The 20,523-nt window shown below is 41.3% G+C and overlaps 1 protein-coding gene across 1 annotated transcript in view; it reads left to right on the top strand.

Annotated features, from left to right (window-relative positions):
• LOC133460969 (collagen alpha-1(IX) chain) overlaps nt 1–20,523 on the top strand; it is a 65,589-nt gene that overhangs the window by 32,684 nt on the left and 12,382 nt on the right. The window contains exons 8-25 of the mRNA XM_061741679.1: nt 571–588; nt 6,032–6,121; nt 6,211–6,246; nt 11,848–11,919; nt 12,951–12,995; nt 13,113–13,148; nt 13,243–13,266; nt 13,369–13,422; nt 13,597–13,668; nt 15,278–15,316; nt 15,488–15,544; nt 15,795–15,848; nt 15,995–16,048; nt 16,137–16,190; nt 19,016–19,069; nt 19,376–19,429; nt 19,521–19,574; nt 19,659–19,712. Coding sequence (XP_061597663.1) covers nt 571–588; nt 6,032–6,121; nt 6,211–6,246; nt 11,848–11,919; nt 12,951–12,995; nt 13,113–13,148; nt 13,243–13,266; nt 13,369–13,422; nt 13,597–13,668; nt 15,278–15,316; nt 15,488–15,544; nt 15,795–15,848; nt 15,995–16,048; nt 16,137–16,190; nt 19,016–19,069; nt 19,376–19,429; nt 19,521–19,574; nt 19,659–19,712 — 921 coding nt within the window. The remainder of the gene's footprint in view (nt 1–570; nt 589–6,031; nt 6,122–6,210; nt 6,247–11,847; nt 11,920–12,950; nt 12,996–13,112; nt 13,149–13,242; nt 13,267–13,368; nt 13,423–13,596; nt 13,669–15,277; nt 15,317–15,487; nt 15,545–15,794; nt 15,849–15,994; nt 16,049–16,136; nt 16,191–19,015; nt 19,070–19,375; nt 19,430–19,520; nt 19,575–19,658; nt 19,713–20,523) is intronic.

The raw sequence follows: 20,523 nt of genomic DNA, 5'->3' as shown, positions 1-20,523 counted from the left end.
AGCCAGCTTGAAAAACGGCCGCCATCTTGAAAAACGGCCGCCATCTTGGATTTTCAGGTGGCTAACGGGCTTTTCTGCATAAGTAGGTGCTAGGCAATGTTCATGCAACATTTGGTGCTTGTCTCACAAAGTGAACGATTCTCCTAAAAACCTGACTTAATTTCCCTCACTACAAAACAATAATGAAATGTCAATGTAGCCGGAATGAAAATATTATTTATTTAGCCAGATGTACTAAGATGTAAATGACTGTAGTCCTAAACTCCTCAGGCTAACATGGGAATTAGGGGTTCTGTTGACGGGGCTTTTCATGGAAACAACAGCATGATGTTCCTCTTACTGTGGTTCTGAAAGGGTTCTGAACGGGTTCTAAAGGGTTCCTAAGGGGTTCTGAAGGGTTCTGAACTGTTTCTGAACGGGTTTCTGAACGATTCTGAACGGGTTCCTAACGGGTTCTGAACTGTTTCTGAACAGGTTCTGAACTGTTGTGCTTCTGCTGACTCTTTTGGTGACGGTGGTGTAACGACTTTAGCTAACTCTCCTTTTCTCTGGTTTCTCTTGCTTCTGCAGATGTATGCCAATGCTGAGGTATTTATTCTTCTTCTCTACTTCCTGTTTGCTCTGTGATGAGAAGCCACTCACCTAGTTTAGTCCAGTAGTGACTCCATTAGTGCTTTATCCTGTATCTGTTTCACGGTGGTGGTTATTAGTTCACTGTTTTACGGTAAGTTTAAATATCTGGTGCTCCTTATTCCTCCTTTCTCCACTGTTCCTGGGGGTTTCCCACACATTTGAGGGGGTGGTTTTGTAGGAAATAGTGTCCGGTCATTCTGAGATGAATCTGCCTAAAATAAACTGGATATGAATCATGAAAGAGGACAATTTTGAAACATTGTCTGGAACCTCGTCCATTTTCTAGAGCAGGGATCAACAACTCGCGGCTCTAGAGCCGCATCTAGCGCCGCCCTAGTGGCTCCTGGAGCTTTTTCAAAAATGTTTGACTTTTTTTCCTTTTTTTTCTTTGTTTTTTTTTCTCTTTTTTTCCTCTTTTTTCCTTTTTTCTTCTTTTCTTTCTTTCTCGACATTTCGACTTTTTTCTCGACATTTCGGCTTTTTTCTCGAGATTGTACTTCAACATTAATCTCGACATTGCAACTTTTTTCCCGACATTTCGACTTTTTTTCCGACATTTCGACTTTTTTCTCTACATTTCGGCTTTTTAATTGACATTTCGACTTTTTTCTTGACATTTCAACTTTTTTCTCGACATTTCGACTTTTGTCTCGACATTTCGACTTTTTTCTCAAAATTTCGACTTTTTTCTCAAAATTTCGACTTTTTTTGTCCATGTCTAGAGACTCAAAATTTCGTCTTTTTTCTCGGCATTCTCGTCCATTAGTGATGCGCGGGTCGACCCATAACCCGCGGGTCCCGCGGGCAACCCGCGGGGCGGGTTGGGTTGGGTCAAGAAATTTTCACTTCATGGGCGGGGCGGGTGAGGCGGGCCAATCCCTTGCAAGCACGTAACCTGCGACCCGACGTCACGAAAGCGCAAACAGCGGCAGCGGGGGAGCCTGAGCAGACCACGGTTAGTAGGCTATTCATAAAAATATAGCCCTAATAATAATAAACAATATGCTTGTTGCAGCCGTTCCAATAATATCATTATTGTTTATTGTTGTTGCATTTCAAAAGGGCGATTATTGTTGATTATTCTGCATATTGTTTTATAATGTTGTTTGGGTAGAAACTGAGTTGTTTTGATACCTGTTTGAAAGAGTCAAAAAAGTTGTGTGACCGCTGTTTAAGTTAATTCGTTACCTAAAACGGTTTTTTCGTTATAGTATTATTTTATTCAGTTTAAAAAATAATTTTAGATCATGTTTTGTGTGGTTAAATCATTTTTTTGAAGTCGCGAGTTTTTGGCGAGTCGAGCTGATGCCGCCTGCGGCTGCGGGACTCACGTCGCAAGAACAGCTGGGACAACGCTGTTATAAGATTTATTAAATAATAGGCTACATCTTATGACAGCTTAGTCTATTACAATGGTTGATTTAACAGCAAATCGCTTTCACATAGAGGGCGCACAGCGGCACCCGCCGCCGGCTTTCCCATTCATTGGAAAGCTTTACGCCAAAGCGCACGCCGCCGGGATGGGCACAGACTCGGCGCAAAGCCCTGCGCCCTTGCGCAGCGACAGCACATACACAATGAATTGGAAAACGGCGCCAGACCGGAAAAACCTTTTTTTTCTCGGTCGCCAAGCAACTTGCAACGAATATGCGCGCTGCTCTGCTCTGATTCTCTGCATCCCTGCAACAAGTGCATCGAGCGAGCGCACCTTCAGCTCAGCCGGCCGGGTGCTCGAGTCCAGGCGAAACAGACTAAACCCCGGCACAGTTGATGCAATTCTTTTTTTGCACAGTGCACATTGAATGACAATGCCTTGGTTAGATTGATGTGGTTAATAGCCTATGCTCCATTATTCAGTTTATTGCAAATAGCCACAAAAACCTAATTTTATTTTTATTTTTGGATTTATTTATTGTTTATTTACCAGGCTTAAGATTTGAATTTGTTGCAGTTTCCAGCACTGTAAAGCCTGTTTTCACCTTTGTGAGAGTGAGACGGAATAGACGCCTTATTCAATGGCACATTTAACGTGTAATCGTGTTTTAATAGCGGCGGGTTGTGTAAATAGATATGGTGGTGCGGTGCGGGATGGGGCGGGTCATATTTTCTCATTAATGCAGGACCCGCGGGTTGGAAAAACCCCGACCCGCGCATCACTATCGTCCATGTCTAGAGACTCGTCCATGTCTAGAGACTTTTTTCTCAACATTTCGACTTTTTTCGCGACTTTTTCTCAAAATTCCGACTTTTTCTCAAAATTCCCACTTTTTTCTCAAAATTCCCACTTTTTTCCAGACTTTTTCTCAAAATTCGTCCATGTCTAGAGACTCGTCCATGTCTAGAGACTCGTCCATGTCCTCGTCAATGTCTAGAGACTCGTCCATGTCCTCGTCCATGTCCAGAGACTCGTCCATGTCTAGACTTTTTCTTGACATTTCAACTTTTTTCTCAAAATTCTGACTTTTTTCTCGACTTTTTCTCAAAATTCTGACTTTTTTCTCAAAATTCTGACTTTTTTCTCAAAATTCCGACTTTTTTCGGGACTTTTTACTCAAAATTCCGACTTTTTTCTCAACTTTTTCTCAAAATTCCGACTTTTTCTCAAAATTCCAACCTTTTTCTAAAAATGTTGACTTCTTTCTCAAAATTCTGACTTTTTTCTCAAAATTCCGACTTTTTTCTCAAAATTCCGACTTTTTTCTCGACTTTTTCTCAAAATTCCGACTTTTTTCTCAAACCTCCGACTTTTTTCTTGACTTTTTCCAAAATTCCGACTTTTTTCGTCCATGTCTAGAGACTCGTCCATGACTAGAGACTCAAAATTTCGTCTTTTTTCTCGGCATTTCAACTTTTTCCTCGACATTTCGACTTTTTTCTTGACATTTCGACTTCTGTCTCGACATTTCGACTTTTTTTTTCAAAATTCCGACTTACTCAAAATTCCGACTTTTTCTCAAAATTCCGACTTTTTCCAGACTTTTTCTCAAAATTCGTCCATGTCTAGAGACTCGTCCATGTCTAGAGACTCGTCCATGTCTAGAGACTCGTCCATGTCTAGACTCGTCCATGTCCTCGTCCATGTCTAGAGACTCGTCCATGTCTAGACTCGTCCATGTCCTCGTCCATGTCTAGAGACTCGTCCATGTCTAGAGACTCGTCCATGTCTAGAGACTCGTCCATGTCTAGACTCGTCCATGTCCTCGTCCATGTCTAGAGACTCGTCCATGTCTAGAGACTCGTCCATGTCTAGACTCGTCCATGTCCTCGTCCATGTCTAGAGACTCGTCCATGTCTAGACTCGTCCATGTCCTCGTCCATGTCTAGAGACTCGTCCATGTCTAGAGACTCGTCCATGTCCAGAGACTCGTCCATGTCTAGACTTTTTTCTTGACATTTCAACTTTTTTCTCAAAATTCTGACTTTTTTCTCGACTTTTTCTCAAAATTCCGACTTTTTTCTCAAACCTCCGACTTTTTTCTTGACTTTTTCCAAAATTCCGACTTTTTTCGCGACCTTTTCTCAAAATTCAGACTTTTTTTTTCAAAATTTCGACTTTTTTCTCGACATTTCGACTTTTTTCGTCCATGTCTAGAGACTCGTCCATGTCTAGAGACTCGTCCATGTCTAGAGACTTTTTTCTCAACATTTCGTCTTTTTTCTCGACTTCTTTTTCAAAATTCCAGACTTTTTCTCAAAATTCGTCCATGTCTAGAGACTCGTCCATGTCTAGAGACTCGTCCATGTCTAGACTCGTCCATGTCCTCGTCCATGTCTAGAGACTCGTCCATGTCCAGAGACTCGTCCATGTCTAGAGACTCGTCCTTGTCTAGAGACTCGTCCTTGTCTAGAGACTCGTCCTTGTCTAGAGACTCGTCCTTGTCTAGAGACTCGTCCTTGTCTAGACTTTTTTCTTGACATTTCGTCTTTTTTCTCAAAATTCCGATTTTTTTCTCGACTTTTTCTCAAAATTCCGACTTTTCTCTCAAAATTCCGACTTTTTTTCGCGACTTTCTCTCAAAATTGCGACTTTTTTCTCAAAATTTTGACTTTTTTCTCAAAATTCCGACTTTGTTCTCGACTTTTTAAAAAGTCTAGACTTTTTTCTTGACATTTCGTCTTTTTTCTCAAAATTCCGATTTTTTTCTCGACTTTTTCTCAAAATTCCGACTTTTCTCTCAAAATTCCGACTTTTTTCGCGACTTTTTCTCAAAATTCCGATTTTTTTCTCAAAATTTTGACTTTTTTCTCAAAATTCCGACTTTGTTCTCGACTTTTTAAAAAAAATCCGACTTTTTTCGCGACTTTTTTCTCAAAATTCCAACTTTTTTCCGACTTTTTTCTCAAAATTCCGAATTTTTTCTCAACTTTTTAAAAAAATTCCGACTTTTTCTCAAAATTCCAACTTTTTCTTTGAAATTCCGACTTTTTCGCGACTTTTTCTCAAAATTCCGACCTTTTTCTCAAAATTTTGACTTCTTTCTCAAAATTCTGACTTTTTTCTCAAAATTCCGACTACTTTCTCAAAATTCCGACTTTTTTCTCAAACCTCCGACTTTTTTTGCGACTTTTTTCTCAAAATTCTGACTTTTTTCTCAAAATTCTGACTTTTTTCTCAAAATTCCGACTTTTTCTCAAAATTCCGACTTTTTTCTCAAAATTTCGATTTTTTCATGACTTTTTCTCAAAATTTTGACTTTTTTCTCAAAATTCAGACTTTTTTTTCGACTTTTTCTCAAAATTCCGAAGTTTTTTGACTTTTGAATTGAATTTGAATTTTGAAGTTGCAGATTTAAAATTACCAATAGCAACAAACCTCCATGTGTAAAAGAAACTAGGCCACCACATCCATTTGCACCCTTGACACTGATTTCTGCTCTCCTAGATCAATATAGATTTTATCTTTTACTTTTATTGACGATCCGTTGACCTTTGTGCAAGATCTAATCAGCATGTACTTTCATTATAGGCTTTTATGAGGATACTTAACTCTTGTTCAGTTGAATCTATTATTACTTTTTTTCTTCTATTTTCTGGTTTGGATTAGTGTCTCGCACTAACAAGAACCAACTAATATGGACTTAGGGAAGGTGTATAACGAGATCGAAGGTGTGAACTTAAGTGATCTTTAACTGTATAAATTAAGAAGTTTCATCCAAGCCTCCCTCTTTTTAATGATTTCATCTTGCAAACATACGGTTTGCCAAACTGCCGAACAGACAGATAGTTAAGGTTCCCTAAACTATGGTGGCCTGGAAGTGCAAAACACAACGGCAAATTGAAAAACACAACGACAAAACAGAAAACATGATGGCAATTAATTGTGATTAATGGACAATTCTTGAGTTTGCAGCCGAGCTAACACGTCCGTCTCTCATGCTAACTGTCTCTCCTCCTTTAGCCTGATAAATCAGTTCCAGGTCCCCCAGGTGTCGCCGGCCCTGAAGGCCCCCGAGGGCCCGCTGGAGAGAACGGCAGAGATGGAAGAGACGTAAGCAAGTCCTCGCTGACGTCAGTCGTCCTCAGAGTCTGAAATCCTGTGGATTCTTAGTTTTTGACTGGTTTTGTTTGTGTCTCCAGGGTCTTCCAGGATCTCCAGGAAGTCCCGGTTCTCCTGTAAGTGTTAGCGATGCTGACAGAGATGTTTAATATTCTGCTTCTCTTCTCTCCACTTGAGTGATCAGTGTTTGTGCTGTTCGTTCATCGATAACAAGGTGAGATCAGAGCTGAACATTTGTACCAGCGACAGAAATGAGGCAGCAGCTCTGTTTGGTACAATAGATGTAAGACTCCTTCCAGCCAAACTCACCTGACGTTCTCATACGACTTTACGACTTTAAGTTGACCCAAGAATGAAACAAAAGAGAAGAAAACAAGAGGCGCCAAGCAAGATACGGAAGTATAAATCAGTGTTGGGGGTCCTGCTGGATCAAAAACCAAGAAAATCTCCTTTTTTACCACTTTAGTTGGCAGAAATGTCCGAGTGACAAGAGTCAGGTCTTCATGGTGAAGTCTGTTGGATCCCTAAATCAACATAACATAAATTCATAACCAGGAAAGACACAGAGACTGGTAGAATGATTTTTAAGGCCTTCTGCAGAAGGGAAGCAAAGTCGGAGCCCTGCAGAGCAACATGGCTCTCTTATGGATGCTCTCGACGAATGCTTGCTGGCTCCTCCTCTGCATGACGCTTTTATTGAGAATCGGTGACAGGAATGACCATATTTGGTAAACAGACTGTCTGTGTATAGATAATGGACAATGAACAGATGTTTGGGGGTAAAAGACACTCACGTGACAGTTCAGTTAAAGAGCAACTAATCTATGGTATGCAGAAACAAACAGACATCCTTAAAAAACACAAAGGGTCAAGGGGTCAACTAAAAACAGGACCTTTGTTGGAGGTTTTGAACAGATGGTTCAACTGACAATGGGGTAGTTGTCGGAGAGTCGACACCCCTGACGGAACACAGGAAGTGCTGCCCTGTCGTCTGCTAATCATGTGATAAGAATGTGAAAAACAGTCAGCTCCCCAAGCTGACTTGATTCTGATTCCGATTCTGGTAGTTTTCATAAGGACAAACTTGTTTAGAAGTTTAATTAATCTCACAAAGTCGTTGCAGAGGAAAACCCTCACTCAGTACGTTTACATGCAGCAGTTCAATCGGGTTACTGATCGTATAAGACATCGTGCATCAACAACTGCATGTAAACACCTGAACCCGATCTAGTTCTGACCTATGTCGGACATTTAGTAATCGGGTTGGAGCACCTAGATAACCCGTTCAGAATCGGGTTGTTAACGCCATGTATACGGGTACATCGGATATTGCAGTCTGCGCGTGTTGGAGAATTTACTCTTAGTTAGAGAAATAACAGGCAGAAAACAGGTGAATCGTTCAGTTGCGGCTACAAGCACCAAAATTGTCACACATACTCCTTAGCGGTCGCTCTTTTGATAAAACCATTGTGCCAAAAAAACACACACAAAACCTCTAACAATACTAAAGTATACACTGCCATCCATTTTACCAGTGTCAAACATAACAAAAAAAAATAAAATTTTGCAGAATATTAGGATTCTGGGACTGATATCTGGTACAAGGAAACCAAAGTTTAAGTCCATGGGTCCAAATTTAGATTCTACATAGTGAAAAGTTATGATTTGACACCAAGATCATTCCAATAGGACAACTCTATTGGATTTTATTGTGAAATGCAATATTACTGTATATTCGATGGTGTCCATCTTGAAAAAAGGCCGCCATCTTTTTTTTTTCTGGCACAATGGTTTTATCAAAAGAGCAACCCCTAAGGAGTCTGTGTGCCAATTTTGGTGCTTGTAGCTGCAACTGAACAATTATTCCTGTTATTTCTCTAACTATCTGGGGGGTTCACTCTGGGGGGGTTCACTCTGGCCAGTTATCTGATCTCTGAACAGCATGTAAACCAGAGTTATTATCGTTCACGAAAACGAACGAAATAACAAAAACTAAAATTGAAAAAACAATTTCGTTAACTGAACTAAATAAAAACGAAAATTAAAAGAAAAAAAACGATAACTAACTGAAACTATATTGTGTGTTTAGAAAACTAACTAAAACAAACTGAAATTATAGATATAATTTCCTCCATTTTCGTCCCTGTCAATATAAGACTCTTGGTATGATTAATTTATTCTGCTCTGGCCGTTTCTCCCCAACTGGCAGCTACGGCACCTGAACGCCTCACGGCCCGTTACGTCAAAACTAAAACTAAAACTAATAAAAACTAAACTAAAACTAAGCATTTTTGAAAATATAAAAACTAATAAAAACCAGCAAACCCACACTAAAAACGAATTAAAACTAACTGTATTGAAGGAGAAAAAGTCAAAACGAAATAAAACTAAACTAAAATTAAAAATTAAAAACTATTATAACCCTGGTGTAAACTCAGACAAGTGATCCGATTTTCTGCATGTCGTTATCTGATACGATCAGAAATCCCATCTCTTTGCTGCTTGTAAACCTACTGACTGATCACCCCTACTTTAATAACTGTTCTATACAGTGATATAATACTCAATTATATGCAGGGCTGCCACAAGGGGTGTGCGAACCGTGCGACCGCACGGGGCCTCACGCTATGGGCCGTTTTTGAAAAAAAGAAAAAAAAAATGATTGTATATACATTTTTTTTTTCCTTTTTTCTCTTATAAATATCAACAGTCACGTTCCATTACAGACCTAAATGTGTACTAGTCTGTGCATATCAATAAATATATGTGTCTGTTGTTCAATACAACTGATCAGACCAAGCGCAGACACAAGCTGCTCTGATCCAGACGGTGGAGTTGGAACAAACACAATGTCGAGAGAACGAGACAGATTCAGGAAATTTCCATCAGGGAATGAAAAAAGAAAAAAACTAAAGAAAATGGAAGAGTTTAATGCCTCTCTGAAAGGCTCGTTTGATAAATTTGCTACAAAAATCACCGATCCGACCGGGTCTCAAGCAGCCGTGGGGCCCCGAGTCGAGGCAAGAGATGATGATGAGGCAGGGGAAGGTGTCCAGTATTTTGATCATTGAAGAGTTAAAATTGCGCATATAGACACCCGATCCGACCCGAAAAACCCAAAAATTTTGCGCGCGTGAGCGCAGCGAGCATGCGAGGGGCCCCCTGGCCATTTCGCACAGGACCTCACAAATTTCCCAGACGGCTCTGTATGTACTAATAAAAGTAATTATAATGCATAGTATTACATTATCATTACTTTACTATAATACTACAATATAATAGAGTATAACTGAGTTCGTATCTGCTTACAATCCCATTTGGTTTGTGCTTAATTGGACCAAAGACAGGATCGTCCAAATGACCAGTCCACATTCTAACCGGGATATAATCCTTGAGTTTTGCCGCCCCCTCTAGTTCATTTAAAAAAATCAGTACCAAATAAATATAAGGCTTTCTAAGTTTGATAATATTTTTCATCAAACCTGATTTGTAAATTAGCACAAAAATTTGACGCGCGGGTTCAACTTCGTAGAGGAAGGAGCATGTAGCACTGCAGCTAAAATAGAGGCTAAACCTAAGTCTAAAACACAATTTAAATGAATGGACTTTTAGCTGCTTATTGTCAAAACTTACTGTATGTAGGTAAAGTTTATGTTCAATATGGTAAGAACAGTTTTCGGATGAACCGAAAACCATCAGTGATGAGAGGAATTGTACAAAAAAGTGACAGAAAAGCTGCAGTTTTAACACAACTGTGGAAAAAAATCCATCCAGACTTCCATCTCCGCCTCCACATTAGCATCACTCTGTAACTGAAAGCTATTTAAATGTATGTTAATTTCTATGAAATGCAAATGGAGAGTCTCTCCAGCACCAGGGCATGATGGGTGATCAGAGCTTTAGCTAAGAGCTGCGTTAGATCGTTGGTCGACGCTACGGCCGAGTGGTTTCACCTGCGCTTTGATTTCCACTTAAATCATCGAAACGCTTGTTGAACTCCGGACTTTTGATCCCAGAAGTGTTGATTTGATTTCATTAGTGGACAGTTGTCTGATCTGACTGTGGAGAACATTTAGAGAACTAAAATCTAAACAACAGCACTTTATGAATAAAACATAAAATCGATTAAGCCTTGTGGCCTCGGCAGCAGGTAGCCGAGTGTGGAAACACGGGCCACTCCCCGGGCGTGGGCGTCCAGTTCATCAACTAAAGACGCTACGCTCATGGACCGAGCTGCTGCAAGAGCTAGATAGTTAGAGAAATAACAGGAATAATTGTTCAGTTGCGGCTACAAGCACCAAAATTGGCACAGATACTCCTTAGGGGTTGCTCTTTTGATAAAACCATAGTGCCAAAAAAAAAAAAAAAGATGGCGGCCTTTTTTCAAGATGGCCGCCATCGAATATACAGTAATATTGCATTTCGCAATAAAATCCAATAGAGTTGTCCTATTGGAATGATCTTGGTGTCAAATCATAACCTTTTCACTATGTAGAATCTAAATCTGGACCCATGGACTTACACTTTGGCTTCCTTGTACCAGATATCAGTCCCAGAATCCTAATATTCTGCTAAATTTGAGTTTTTTTTGTTATGTTTGACACTGGTAAAAAAAATGGATGGCAGTGTATACTTTAGTATTGTTAGAGGTTTGGGCCCTGTCCCAATACTCCCACTACCCCTCGTTTTCATCCCTAACCCTAAATGTTGCTTGTTCCCGTGAGGGTAGTGGTTCCCAATTCCTCTTTCCATCTAGTGGTAGTGAAGAAAACTAGTGTAGTGGCTAAATCTGTCCCTACGGATCCAGGGATTTCAGATCCTCACTAGCTGATCTAGGGACAAAAACCTTTCCCAGAATGCTTTTCGTCGTCATTTGTCATTTGACATTTCTTATTTTTTAGTGAATAAAATCAATATTTTGAGTTAGTTTCTGCATAAAAATGAGTTTTGATTACATTTCTAGCGAGAAATATATATTTTACTTTCATAATATTCACTCAGTGAATGTACATAATCACTCGCTTGCCCGTTGTTGCGAAGATCACGGCAGAATAAAGGCTGATTTATGGTTCCGCGTTACACCAACGCAGAGCCTACGGCGTAGGGTACGTGGCGACGCGCGCCGTACGCCGTAGGCTCTGCGTTGGTGTAACGCGGAACCATAAATCAGCTCCGGAGCCGGCAGGAAGAAATCCCGAAATTTTTGGATCAAATTTCTTAACAGGCGTAGCTACAACTGTTAGATTCCATCTATTAAACCAACATTTATCTTCCTAAATTATTTATTTCAGCCAGCGGTAATTCTCCACAGAGCTGCAGGTTTCCCCCCCGGGACGGTGGCTACAGCTGAAATTAAAACAGCTTTTGGCTCTCAGCTTCCTGATTAGGAGTAGGGATGAAAACGAGGGGTAGGGGGAGTATTGGGACAGGCCCCGGGGAAGATTTCAAGGGCCCTAAAATCTGTCCCTTCTTTTTTAGGGGTAGTGAAGAAAAGAAGGGCTAGTGAAAGAAAGTAGGGGGAAACTGGAACTTGTATGACAATGCGTCTCGATATCTGCCTCTGCGTATCTTAGCAACCGCATGGAGACGTGCAGGACGTAGATAAAGACGTGCAGGACGTAGATAAAGACGTGCAGGACGGAGATAAAGACGTGCAGGACGGAGATAAAGAAGTGCAGGATGGAGATAAAGCTGTTTTTCCTCTTCTCTTGTTTCAGGGCAGCAAAGGGGAGAAAGGAGAGGTCGGTCTTCCCGGACAGAGAGGAATCCCCGGGATTCCCGGCTCTCCGGTAGGAAACATCACCGGACAAACACACTCCATCACATCTGATCGCTTTACTTTACTCTGAGAACACATTTAGGTTTATAGGTAGCAGTGGCTAACCGTTAGCACGACCGCTGGGCCTTCACCTCATCACAGAAAAAAGAAATCATCGCGGAAAAAAAGCAACAGTACAATGAATTGAAAGGGTTTAACAAGTGCAAATTTAATTAACGATGACAAGAATGAAAACAGATAGACCGTAACGTCAATAACATTCTCCACAACAAGAAACATTCTCAACATTAACTTTGGAAAAACTCGAGAACATTTAGGCTACGTAGTTAAAATTAGATAAACTTTAAAACGTAGATGAGAGAAAATCTGTTAAATATTTTGTATAAAATTGTATAAAATAAATAAAAATAATAAATAAAAAATATTTTTATTGAATACTAATTATTATTATTATTATTATTATTATTATTATTATTACATTTATTATTATTATTATTATTATTATTATTATTATTATTACATTTAATATTATTATTATTATTATTATTATTATTATTATTATTATTACAAATATTATTATTATTATTATTATTATTATTATTATTATTATTATTATATTATTTCATGTATTATTAATATTATTATCATTATTAATATTATTATAAATAATATTATTATTATTATTATTATTATTATTATTATTAATATTATCATAAATATTATAACAATAATAATAATAATAATTATTATTATTATTATCATTATTATACATATTATTATTATTATTATTATTATTATTATTATTATTATTATTATTATTATTATTATTATTATTAATATTATTATTATTAATATTATTATTACTACATTTATTATTATTATTACATTTATTATTATTTCTTATTTATTTAAGTCGTAGAAGGCCCTGAAGGTTCTCCACTGATAGATAGATGTGTGGGGGGTTTAGGCCTCAGCGAGAAGGTCAGGGAGTGTTTTCTGAGAGATAAACCTGTATTTACCAGCCTCTGTCTCCGTCTGCAGGGTTCTCTGGGTCCGATGGGTCCCCGGGGGCCGGTGGGAGAACGAGTGAGTCCACAATTCATTAACCTTCCATTCTCCGTGTGATCAGAATAGCTTTTCTCTTCTTTCTTCTTCTTTAAACCTCATTGTTTTGGACATGCTACTGATTCTCTGTGATTGCAGGGACTTCCTGGTTTTCCTGGACCTCCAGGTCCTCCTGTAAGTGGATAAAACACTTAGAAACTTTTTAATTCTGGTTTAATTCTGCAGGATTTACTTGATTTATTGAATTTGTGCTCTGGTTTCTCTACAGGGCCCGGCGAGTGAAGGACCTCCCGTATGTGTTTCTACGTTCCTTTTGTCTTATTCTGATGTTATTTCGGTCGTCTGGTCGGTTCTAGTCGGTTCTGATTCTCTAGTCGGTGTTTTGTTTCAACAGGGTCCAGCAGGAAAACCAGGAACCCCCGGAGACGAAGGAAACATCGGACCCGAGGTCAGAATATTGAGATTTAAACTGATGTACGACGTGTGCGTCGTCGTGACGATGACGGACGGTTGATAAAACCGTCTGAATGTGACGATAAACTCTGAACCATGAACTTAATTAGAGGCAGTTTTTGAATCTTTGAGATGTTGAAGATATTTAATGTCAGATATATAATTTCAGGGAACGCCCGGACCACGAGGGACACCCGGCGTTCCAGGAACTCCAGGCGCTGCTGGAGCACCAGGACCTCCGGTAGGTCTAACTAAACCTAACTAACTAACCCTAACCCTAACCCTAACCCTAACTAGCCCTAACACTAACACTGATACCCCTTTTCCACCAAGCTGGTTCCAGTGCTGGTGCTAGAGCCGGTTCACGGTTGGTTCTAGTAAGAACCGGTTGAGAACCGTTTGCTTTTCCACCAGCTGGTGCTGCCAGCAGCTGCCAGAGAGCCACGTCATCACGTTACTGCAGACGTCTGTATACGTCACCATTTCCCGGTACAACTAGCGCCAAATTCAGTCACCACAACAAAGATGGAGGACTCTGTTTTACATCCATTATTAAATAAATGGATGTAATAATAAAAGAATCTGCTAACTTAACCACCGTCTTCAATGCTCCGTTGTTTAAAAACGGCGCTCTTCCGTGTTTACTCTGCTTTGGCTGTTCAGTAACACCGTCCCCAGCCCCCGACGTAACGTGGTTCTTTCCCCAGACCAGCAAAGAGTTGGTTCTTGTCTAGCACCAGTTTTGAGAGCCAGGAGCTGGTGCTTAGGCTGTGTAAAACCAAAGAACTGGTGCTAAGTCTGGCTCTAGCCCAGAACCAGCCCTGGAACCAGAACCAGCCCTGGAACCAGAACCAGAACCAGCCCTGGAACCAGCTTGGTGGAAAAGGGGTATAACTAACCTTAACTAACCCTAAAGCCTGAATTCTGGTTCTGTGTTAAACCTACGCCGTAGGTTAGCGGCTACGCTAGGCTCTCCATAGCTACACAGTAGCCTGCTAGCACCTCGCAAAACATGTAACTACGACCGCAGAACGCAGACCGAGAGCTGTGATTGGTTCGCTTGGTTAGCAACGCATTTCCGGTTCGTGAAGCAGTCGTGAACTTTCAGCCTCTTTTCTTCGTGTGTGTGCAATTTTTTTTTTTTTGGGTTGTTTTGGTTTTTTGCACAATAGTTGTCCTGATCTCTTTGATTCACTGTGACCAGAAAAGCCGGAAACTAAACAAAGTATCAGCTAGCGCTCCGGGGGGTTTAGCACCGCGGAGAAATGGAGTGACGGAGAAGTCTGAAGGTTCACGACGGCGTCACAGCAACGGCGTAGGCACGGCGTTGGTTTAACGAGGAACCGTAATTCAGGCTTTACACTAACCCAAAAGCTCTGAAACTCAGAGATATCGCACCATACGCCACAGACAAAGTACTTCAGTGCATACGGATCTCTAACAGGATGTATGAGTGAGAGTGCAACACTACCTTCAATCTCTGGAATCGCTAACGAGCGTAGGAGGCAGAAGCGTATTGGTTCCCCTCAGGGGACCGTAATCACTAACCCAACCCTAACCCTAACTAACCCCAACTAACCCTAACAAACCCTAACCCTAATTAACCCGAACCCTATCTAACCCTAACTAACCTATTATAACCCTAACTAACACTAACAACTAACGCTAACCCTAGTTTGGTTGTTTTTTCTTCCTGACTTACTTTTCTTTTTGGACTCAGACTTCCTCATACAGTCATGGGTTTGCTAATGTTGTTAATGCTAATGTTGTTAATGCTAATGTTGCATGGTTTCCATGGTAACCCCACCATCCCCTCATGTCCGTTTAAATGTCCCTCTCATGTGTTTCAGGGGCCACCCGGGGCCGCCAGTGAGGGAAGTGGAGAATCGGTGAGTGTTTTCATGTTTTACAAGCTGCCTGGTGTAGAATCCTAGTCTAGACTCTAAAGACTCCCTAAACCAGGACCAGGACCAAGACTAGAGAGTATCAAAACCAAGACCGGGACCACTACAAACTGGTCTCCAGACCGGTTCTTGAGCCCCGTGTGTTTGTGTTTCCAGTGTCCCGCCAACTGTCCTGCTGGAGCTCCGGGTCTTCCTGGACTACCGGGGATAAAGGTGAGTCGCTTTGTTACCGCGGTTACTAGCTCCGTTACCACGGTTGCTAGCTCCGTTACCACGGTTACTAGCCTTGTTACCATGGTTACTAGCTCTGTTACCACGGTTACTAGCTTGGAGGTAAAAACATCGTTTTAACCAAAACATCTGGTCCTAGTGCATCTTTTTTCTAACCCTAACCCATTTCCATGGTTGAGAGTTTTGTGGTGAATAATGGAGAGTTATTAATGTCATTGACTGTCGTCTTCAGGGACACAAAGGTCTTTCAGGTGACCCTGGAAAAGACGGAGAACCTGGAGAAAAGGTGAGTAAAGAGTCAAAACAAAGAAAAAAACATCTGAACATTTATCCTAATGACGGATAATGTGGAGCTCCGCTCTGTTTTACGTTATAAACTCTGTTTTCCTGAGTTAATTCCTCATGAAACTGTGATTGTCTTGGTTTCCACAGGGGGACGCTGGACTAGCGGGTGCTCAGGGGCCGCCAGGGCGGATGGGAGACGATGTAGGAATTATTCTTTACTGGCAGATTCAGTTTTTATAAACGTTTATGTCCAAAAAGTTCAATGAGAATTTAAAACATCTGACTTTAGGGACAAAGAGGAGCGATAGGATTCCCAGGAACCGCCGGAGAGAAAGGAGACAGAGTAAGTTCTTCCTCTGTTTGGATCTCATTTGATTTGATTTTGATTTGAAGTTTTTTATTTTGAACATGCATGTCCTCTCAGACCTGTTTGGAAATGACGCGCACGTCATTTGTCATGAAAAAAAATTAGCCAATTGCAGCAATCGCCCTGGTGACTGGCACATTTATAGCTAATGAAATCCTGAGAACAACAATGTTCCGCTTTAGGGGGGGGGGGATAAACCCACAACCAGGAAGTTCCTGCGTAAAGTGAAATCACTGCAGCGAATCAAACGTGCGTCCGGGTTTTGACTCTTTTATATGCAAAGTTTTCAGTAGTTTTTTTTTCATCAATATTGATAGTGAATCTGGATATATGATAGGATACGTCTAAGTGTCAGCTTTCATTCAAACTTCAGTGTGTTACCTTTTAGGGGTGTCACGGTACACACAAGTCACGGTTCGGTACGTACCTCGGTACAGGGGTCACGGTTCGGTACGGGTTCGGTACAACGGGAAAAAAAAATACAAAAAGTCCCAAATGTATAAGACGGGTTTTTTCTTCCTTTATTTTGATCATAGCATTTGAAAGTTAAAGTTTGTTCAATTGGCTACAAAACTAAAAAGCATCTCTTATTAAAGTGTAAAATAAATAGAATAAAACATTTAACTTGTGCATTAGTGTTTTTAATTTTACCACGGACTGGTTTATGTGAGCGCGGGATGGGACATTGTAACGAGCTCGAGCACTTTTAATAAATACTTGAACCCGGGCTCCTCTACTGCTGCATATGGGCGCATAGATTTTGAAATGTACACGCCAATTGCTTCGGTAATGTCTTTGGCCCCGTCTGCTTTCACATCTAGACCCTGCTTAGGCCGCGTTCAGACTGCAGGCAAATCTGATTCATATCTGATTCCTTCTCATATCCGATTTTCAGGGCTGACTGTCCACACTGTTTTTAGCAAGTGTCCATATCGAATCTGGCTGTTCAGACTGGGCCACATCATTGACTGATCTGACGGGTTGCCGTAGCAACGACGTCGGAGCGGAGGCGTCACCCAGCGCGTGTATTGTGTTAATGTAATTGAGACATCAAAAACAATAACAATATGGAGCCAGCTCACATGCTGTTCCATACCGGTAAAGCTGGGCATACACTGCAATATTTTAAATCGTTTGAGACTGCCCCATCTCACTCTAACCCTCCCGTCGCACCTCTGTTACTGAGGCTGGTTTTGGGGCAGGGGTGGGATCAAAGGTTATGGATCCTTTATTTTTTTATAATTTTATTTTTTTATATATATAAAAAGATCCCAAAATATCTGTACCGTTTCTGATTGGGTCGGCACTGCGCATCATTTTTAGACATAGCAATGAACGCATACCGCAAAAGTTGTGTCTCGGCGGAGGAACCCGGCGTCCCAGCAAAATGAGAAACAGAGAAAAGTGTTCAGAACAAAAACCAGCAGCAAACTAACAAACCAACCAACAAAGCTCAGAGTTAACAAAATGAACCAGCAATGAACAACTGGCAGCCCCGCTCTCTAACCTTTAACCTTTAACCTTTAACCTCTCCTCCTGATGAGCTGACGGGCTGCAGGTTCAGGCTCACAGCGCGACTGAAGGCTGATTTATGGTTCCGCGTTACACCGACGCAGACCTACGGCGTAGGGTACACGGCGACCCGCACCTACGTGGAAATGCGGTCTTTTTTCTGCTATTAAAACATGATTTGTAATGTGAATTTGCAACACTTAAACTACAAATAATAGTTTTTGACGTGACATCAGAGATTGTACATGCTCTCTGTGAAAGGATGAGTAGCTCCACAACTGGAAATGGGCGGGTGGTTTGGAGCGTCTGGGACAGTCATATCCCATCTGAGTGTTTGGATGTTCAGACTGACACGCATCTGCCCAAATGCGATATGAATGCGATATGAAACTACCTCCTGGAGGTATCGGATCTCATGTGGTTTGGGACTGTTCAGACTTCTAAAGAGTCATCCAGTTTCAATCTGGATGGGCTAAAAATCAGATATTTGCCTGCAGTCTGAACGCGGCCTTAAAAGCAGCGGGGATAAGTTGTTGGGCACCTGTTTTGTTTTTCCCCCTTCCGGTGATGGGCATATCGAGGTGATGCGTTTCCACTGACGTATCACACAGGAACCGTGGGTGCTTCGGGGAGATGGCCGAGCTCCCACGGGGAGGGCCGAGCAGGCGAGCCCCCATGTCAACAATCACTGATTGGCTAAAGCGGTTTTCACACAGGACGCACAGCGGCAGCCGCCGCCGGCTTTGCCATCATTGTGTATGTGATGCCTCGGCGCTAGAGCGCAGGGTCTGCCGCCAGCTTTGCGCGCCGTGCGCCCTGTTGCGCGCCGTGCGCCCTGTTGCGCGCCGTGCGCCCTGTTGCGCGCCGCCGACCTCGGCAAAAACATAATTGGGCGCCTATACTCCTGATTTAAACGAAGCAGGCTGCTCCCCTAGCTCTATTTCTACACTTGACATGCGACTTTCTTCTTCAGTTTGTTGCATCTGTTTGTTGCATCTTCTTCTTCTTCGTCTTCTTCTTTTTCCGTAATGGCGGTCGCTGGCAGCTTTTAGGCGCATTACCGCCACCTGGGGACTGACTCAGACATTGATTTTTTGATTTATTTTTTAACTCAGTCAGACGTATGACTGCGTGCACCGAACCGTGACGCCCGTACCGTGACGGGACGGGACGAATACAAATACTGTTACACCCCTATTACGTTTCAAAAGAGACCAAAACCATCCATGAACTTCAACCAGTTCAAGAACAGCTTTACATTTACTTTGTTGTGCCTCCTCTGGTTTCAGGGTCCTCCCGGCTACAACGGCGTTCCTGGACCCACGGGACCCCCCGGAGCTCCGGTAAGAACTTCATTTGGGTTCTGGTTCCATTTCTGTGTTTGCTCAAGAGCAACGAGGGCCGGATGTGATTGATGCGATTGATGCATTGATGTGATTGATGCGATTGATGCATTGATGCGATTGATGTGATTGATTGATGTGATTGATGTGATTGATGTGATTGATTGATGTGATTGATTGATGTGATTGATTGATGTGATTGATGTGATTGATTGATGTGATTGATGTGATTGATTGATGTGATTGATTGATGTGATTGATGTGATTGATGTGATTGATGTGATTGATTGAGCTTCTCTTCTCCAGGGTGTGGAGGGAATCCGAGGACGCCAGGGTTTCCAGGGAGAAAAGGGAGATGACGTGAGTTCAGAACTTTAATTTAGGAAATAAAATCAGGAAAACTGTTACCTTGAAAAAAGGAAAGGAAAGAAAATCCTTTTCTCCCAATCAGGGGCTTGTGGGACCTCAAGGAGAAGCGGGGATCGCAGGGGAGAAAGGAGAAGTGGTAAGTATGCTGCTTGAAATTGATTTTTACGGCCCATTCGTGCTTTAACGGGCCGATTTCTGATCAATGATTGTAAATCTACAGGGAGAAGCTGGAAAAGACGGTAAAGACGGAATTCCTGGAGCCGTCGGCACCAAGGTGATCTCTGAAATACAAACACTGGCTCTTCACTCTATCTTTTCCTGCCTCTCAGGCTACATTTTTGGTCTAATGGTCTATTAAAGAGTAAATTCCATCTATTTTACTAGAGTTTTCTGTAGAATGGAAGTACGACATTTCCAGGCTCCTTCTAATCTGCCATTCATAATAATGCTAACATTCACCTTTCCCTACCAATAAGCAACATATTTAAGTAATTCTGAACTTTCTGCAAACCCAGACAATAAAAAGAACCGAACGAGCGCCAAAAACACTCTCTAATGACCAACTCAACTTTATTTATAAAGCACTTTAAAACAACCACAGCTGAACAAGAAATACAAGAAATAAATACTAAAATAATTTTTTATTGTTTTTAAAACTAATTAAACACAATAAAACAATAACTAAAAACAAACCATAAAACACTAAGGGCCTAATCCACAAAGAATAGATTGCGTCCGCAAATAGCGCTGTGAATTGCGCTGCATTAGCGCCCGCAATTTGCCCCGCTTTAAGGTCCTATTCACAAAAGATTTTGCTTTAATGATATGCCGGCGCAAACACGCCCATAAAGTTCTGGAGCTGAGCGCAATTGTCCCTTGTCTTAAACACACACATTTTCGATTTATATGTTTATATGGTGGAATTGTTTGTAATAAAGCAGCCCCTACTGTATGGATGAATCCTGAGCTCCGTCCTGTTATTTTTATTTTTAAATCCGAGATAAGTCCACAACCCCACTTGATCTGACTGTGTACAGTCATGTCTGACTGTAGATTTCTTAATATCATTCAGTATCACACAGGCT

This window comes from Cololabis saira, chromosome 15 (assembly GCF_033807715.1).
Source record: "Cololabis saira isolate AMF1-May2022 chromosome 15, fColSai1.1, whole genome shotgun sequence".
NCBI lineage: Eukaryota > Metazoa > Chordata > Actinopteri > Beloniformes > Belonidae > Cololabis > Cololabis saira.
The sequence above is the reverse complement of the archived record's forward strand: the minus strand, read 5'-3'. Positions and strand labels throughout refer to the sequence as shown.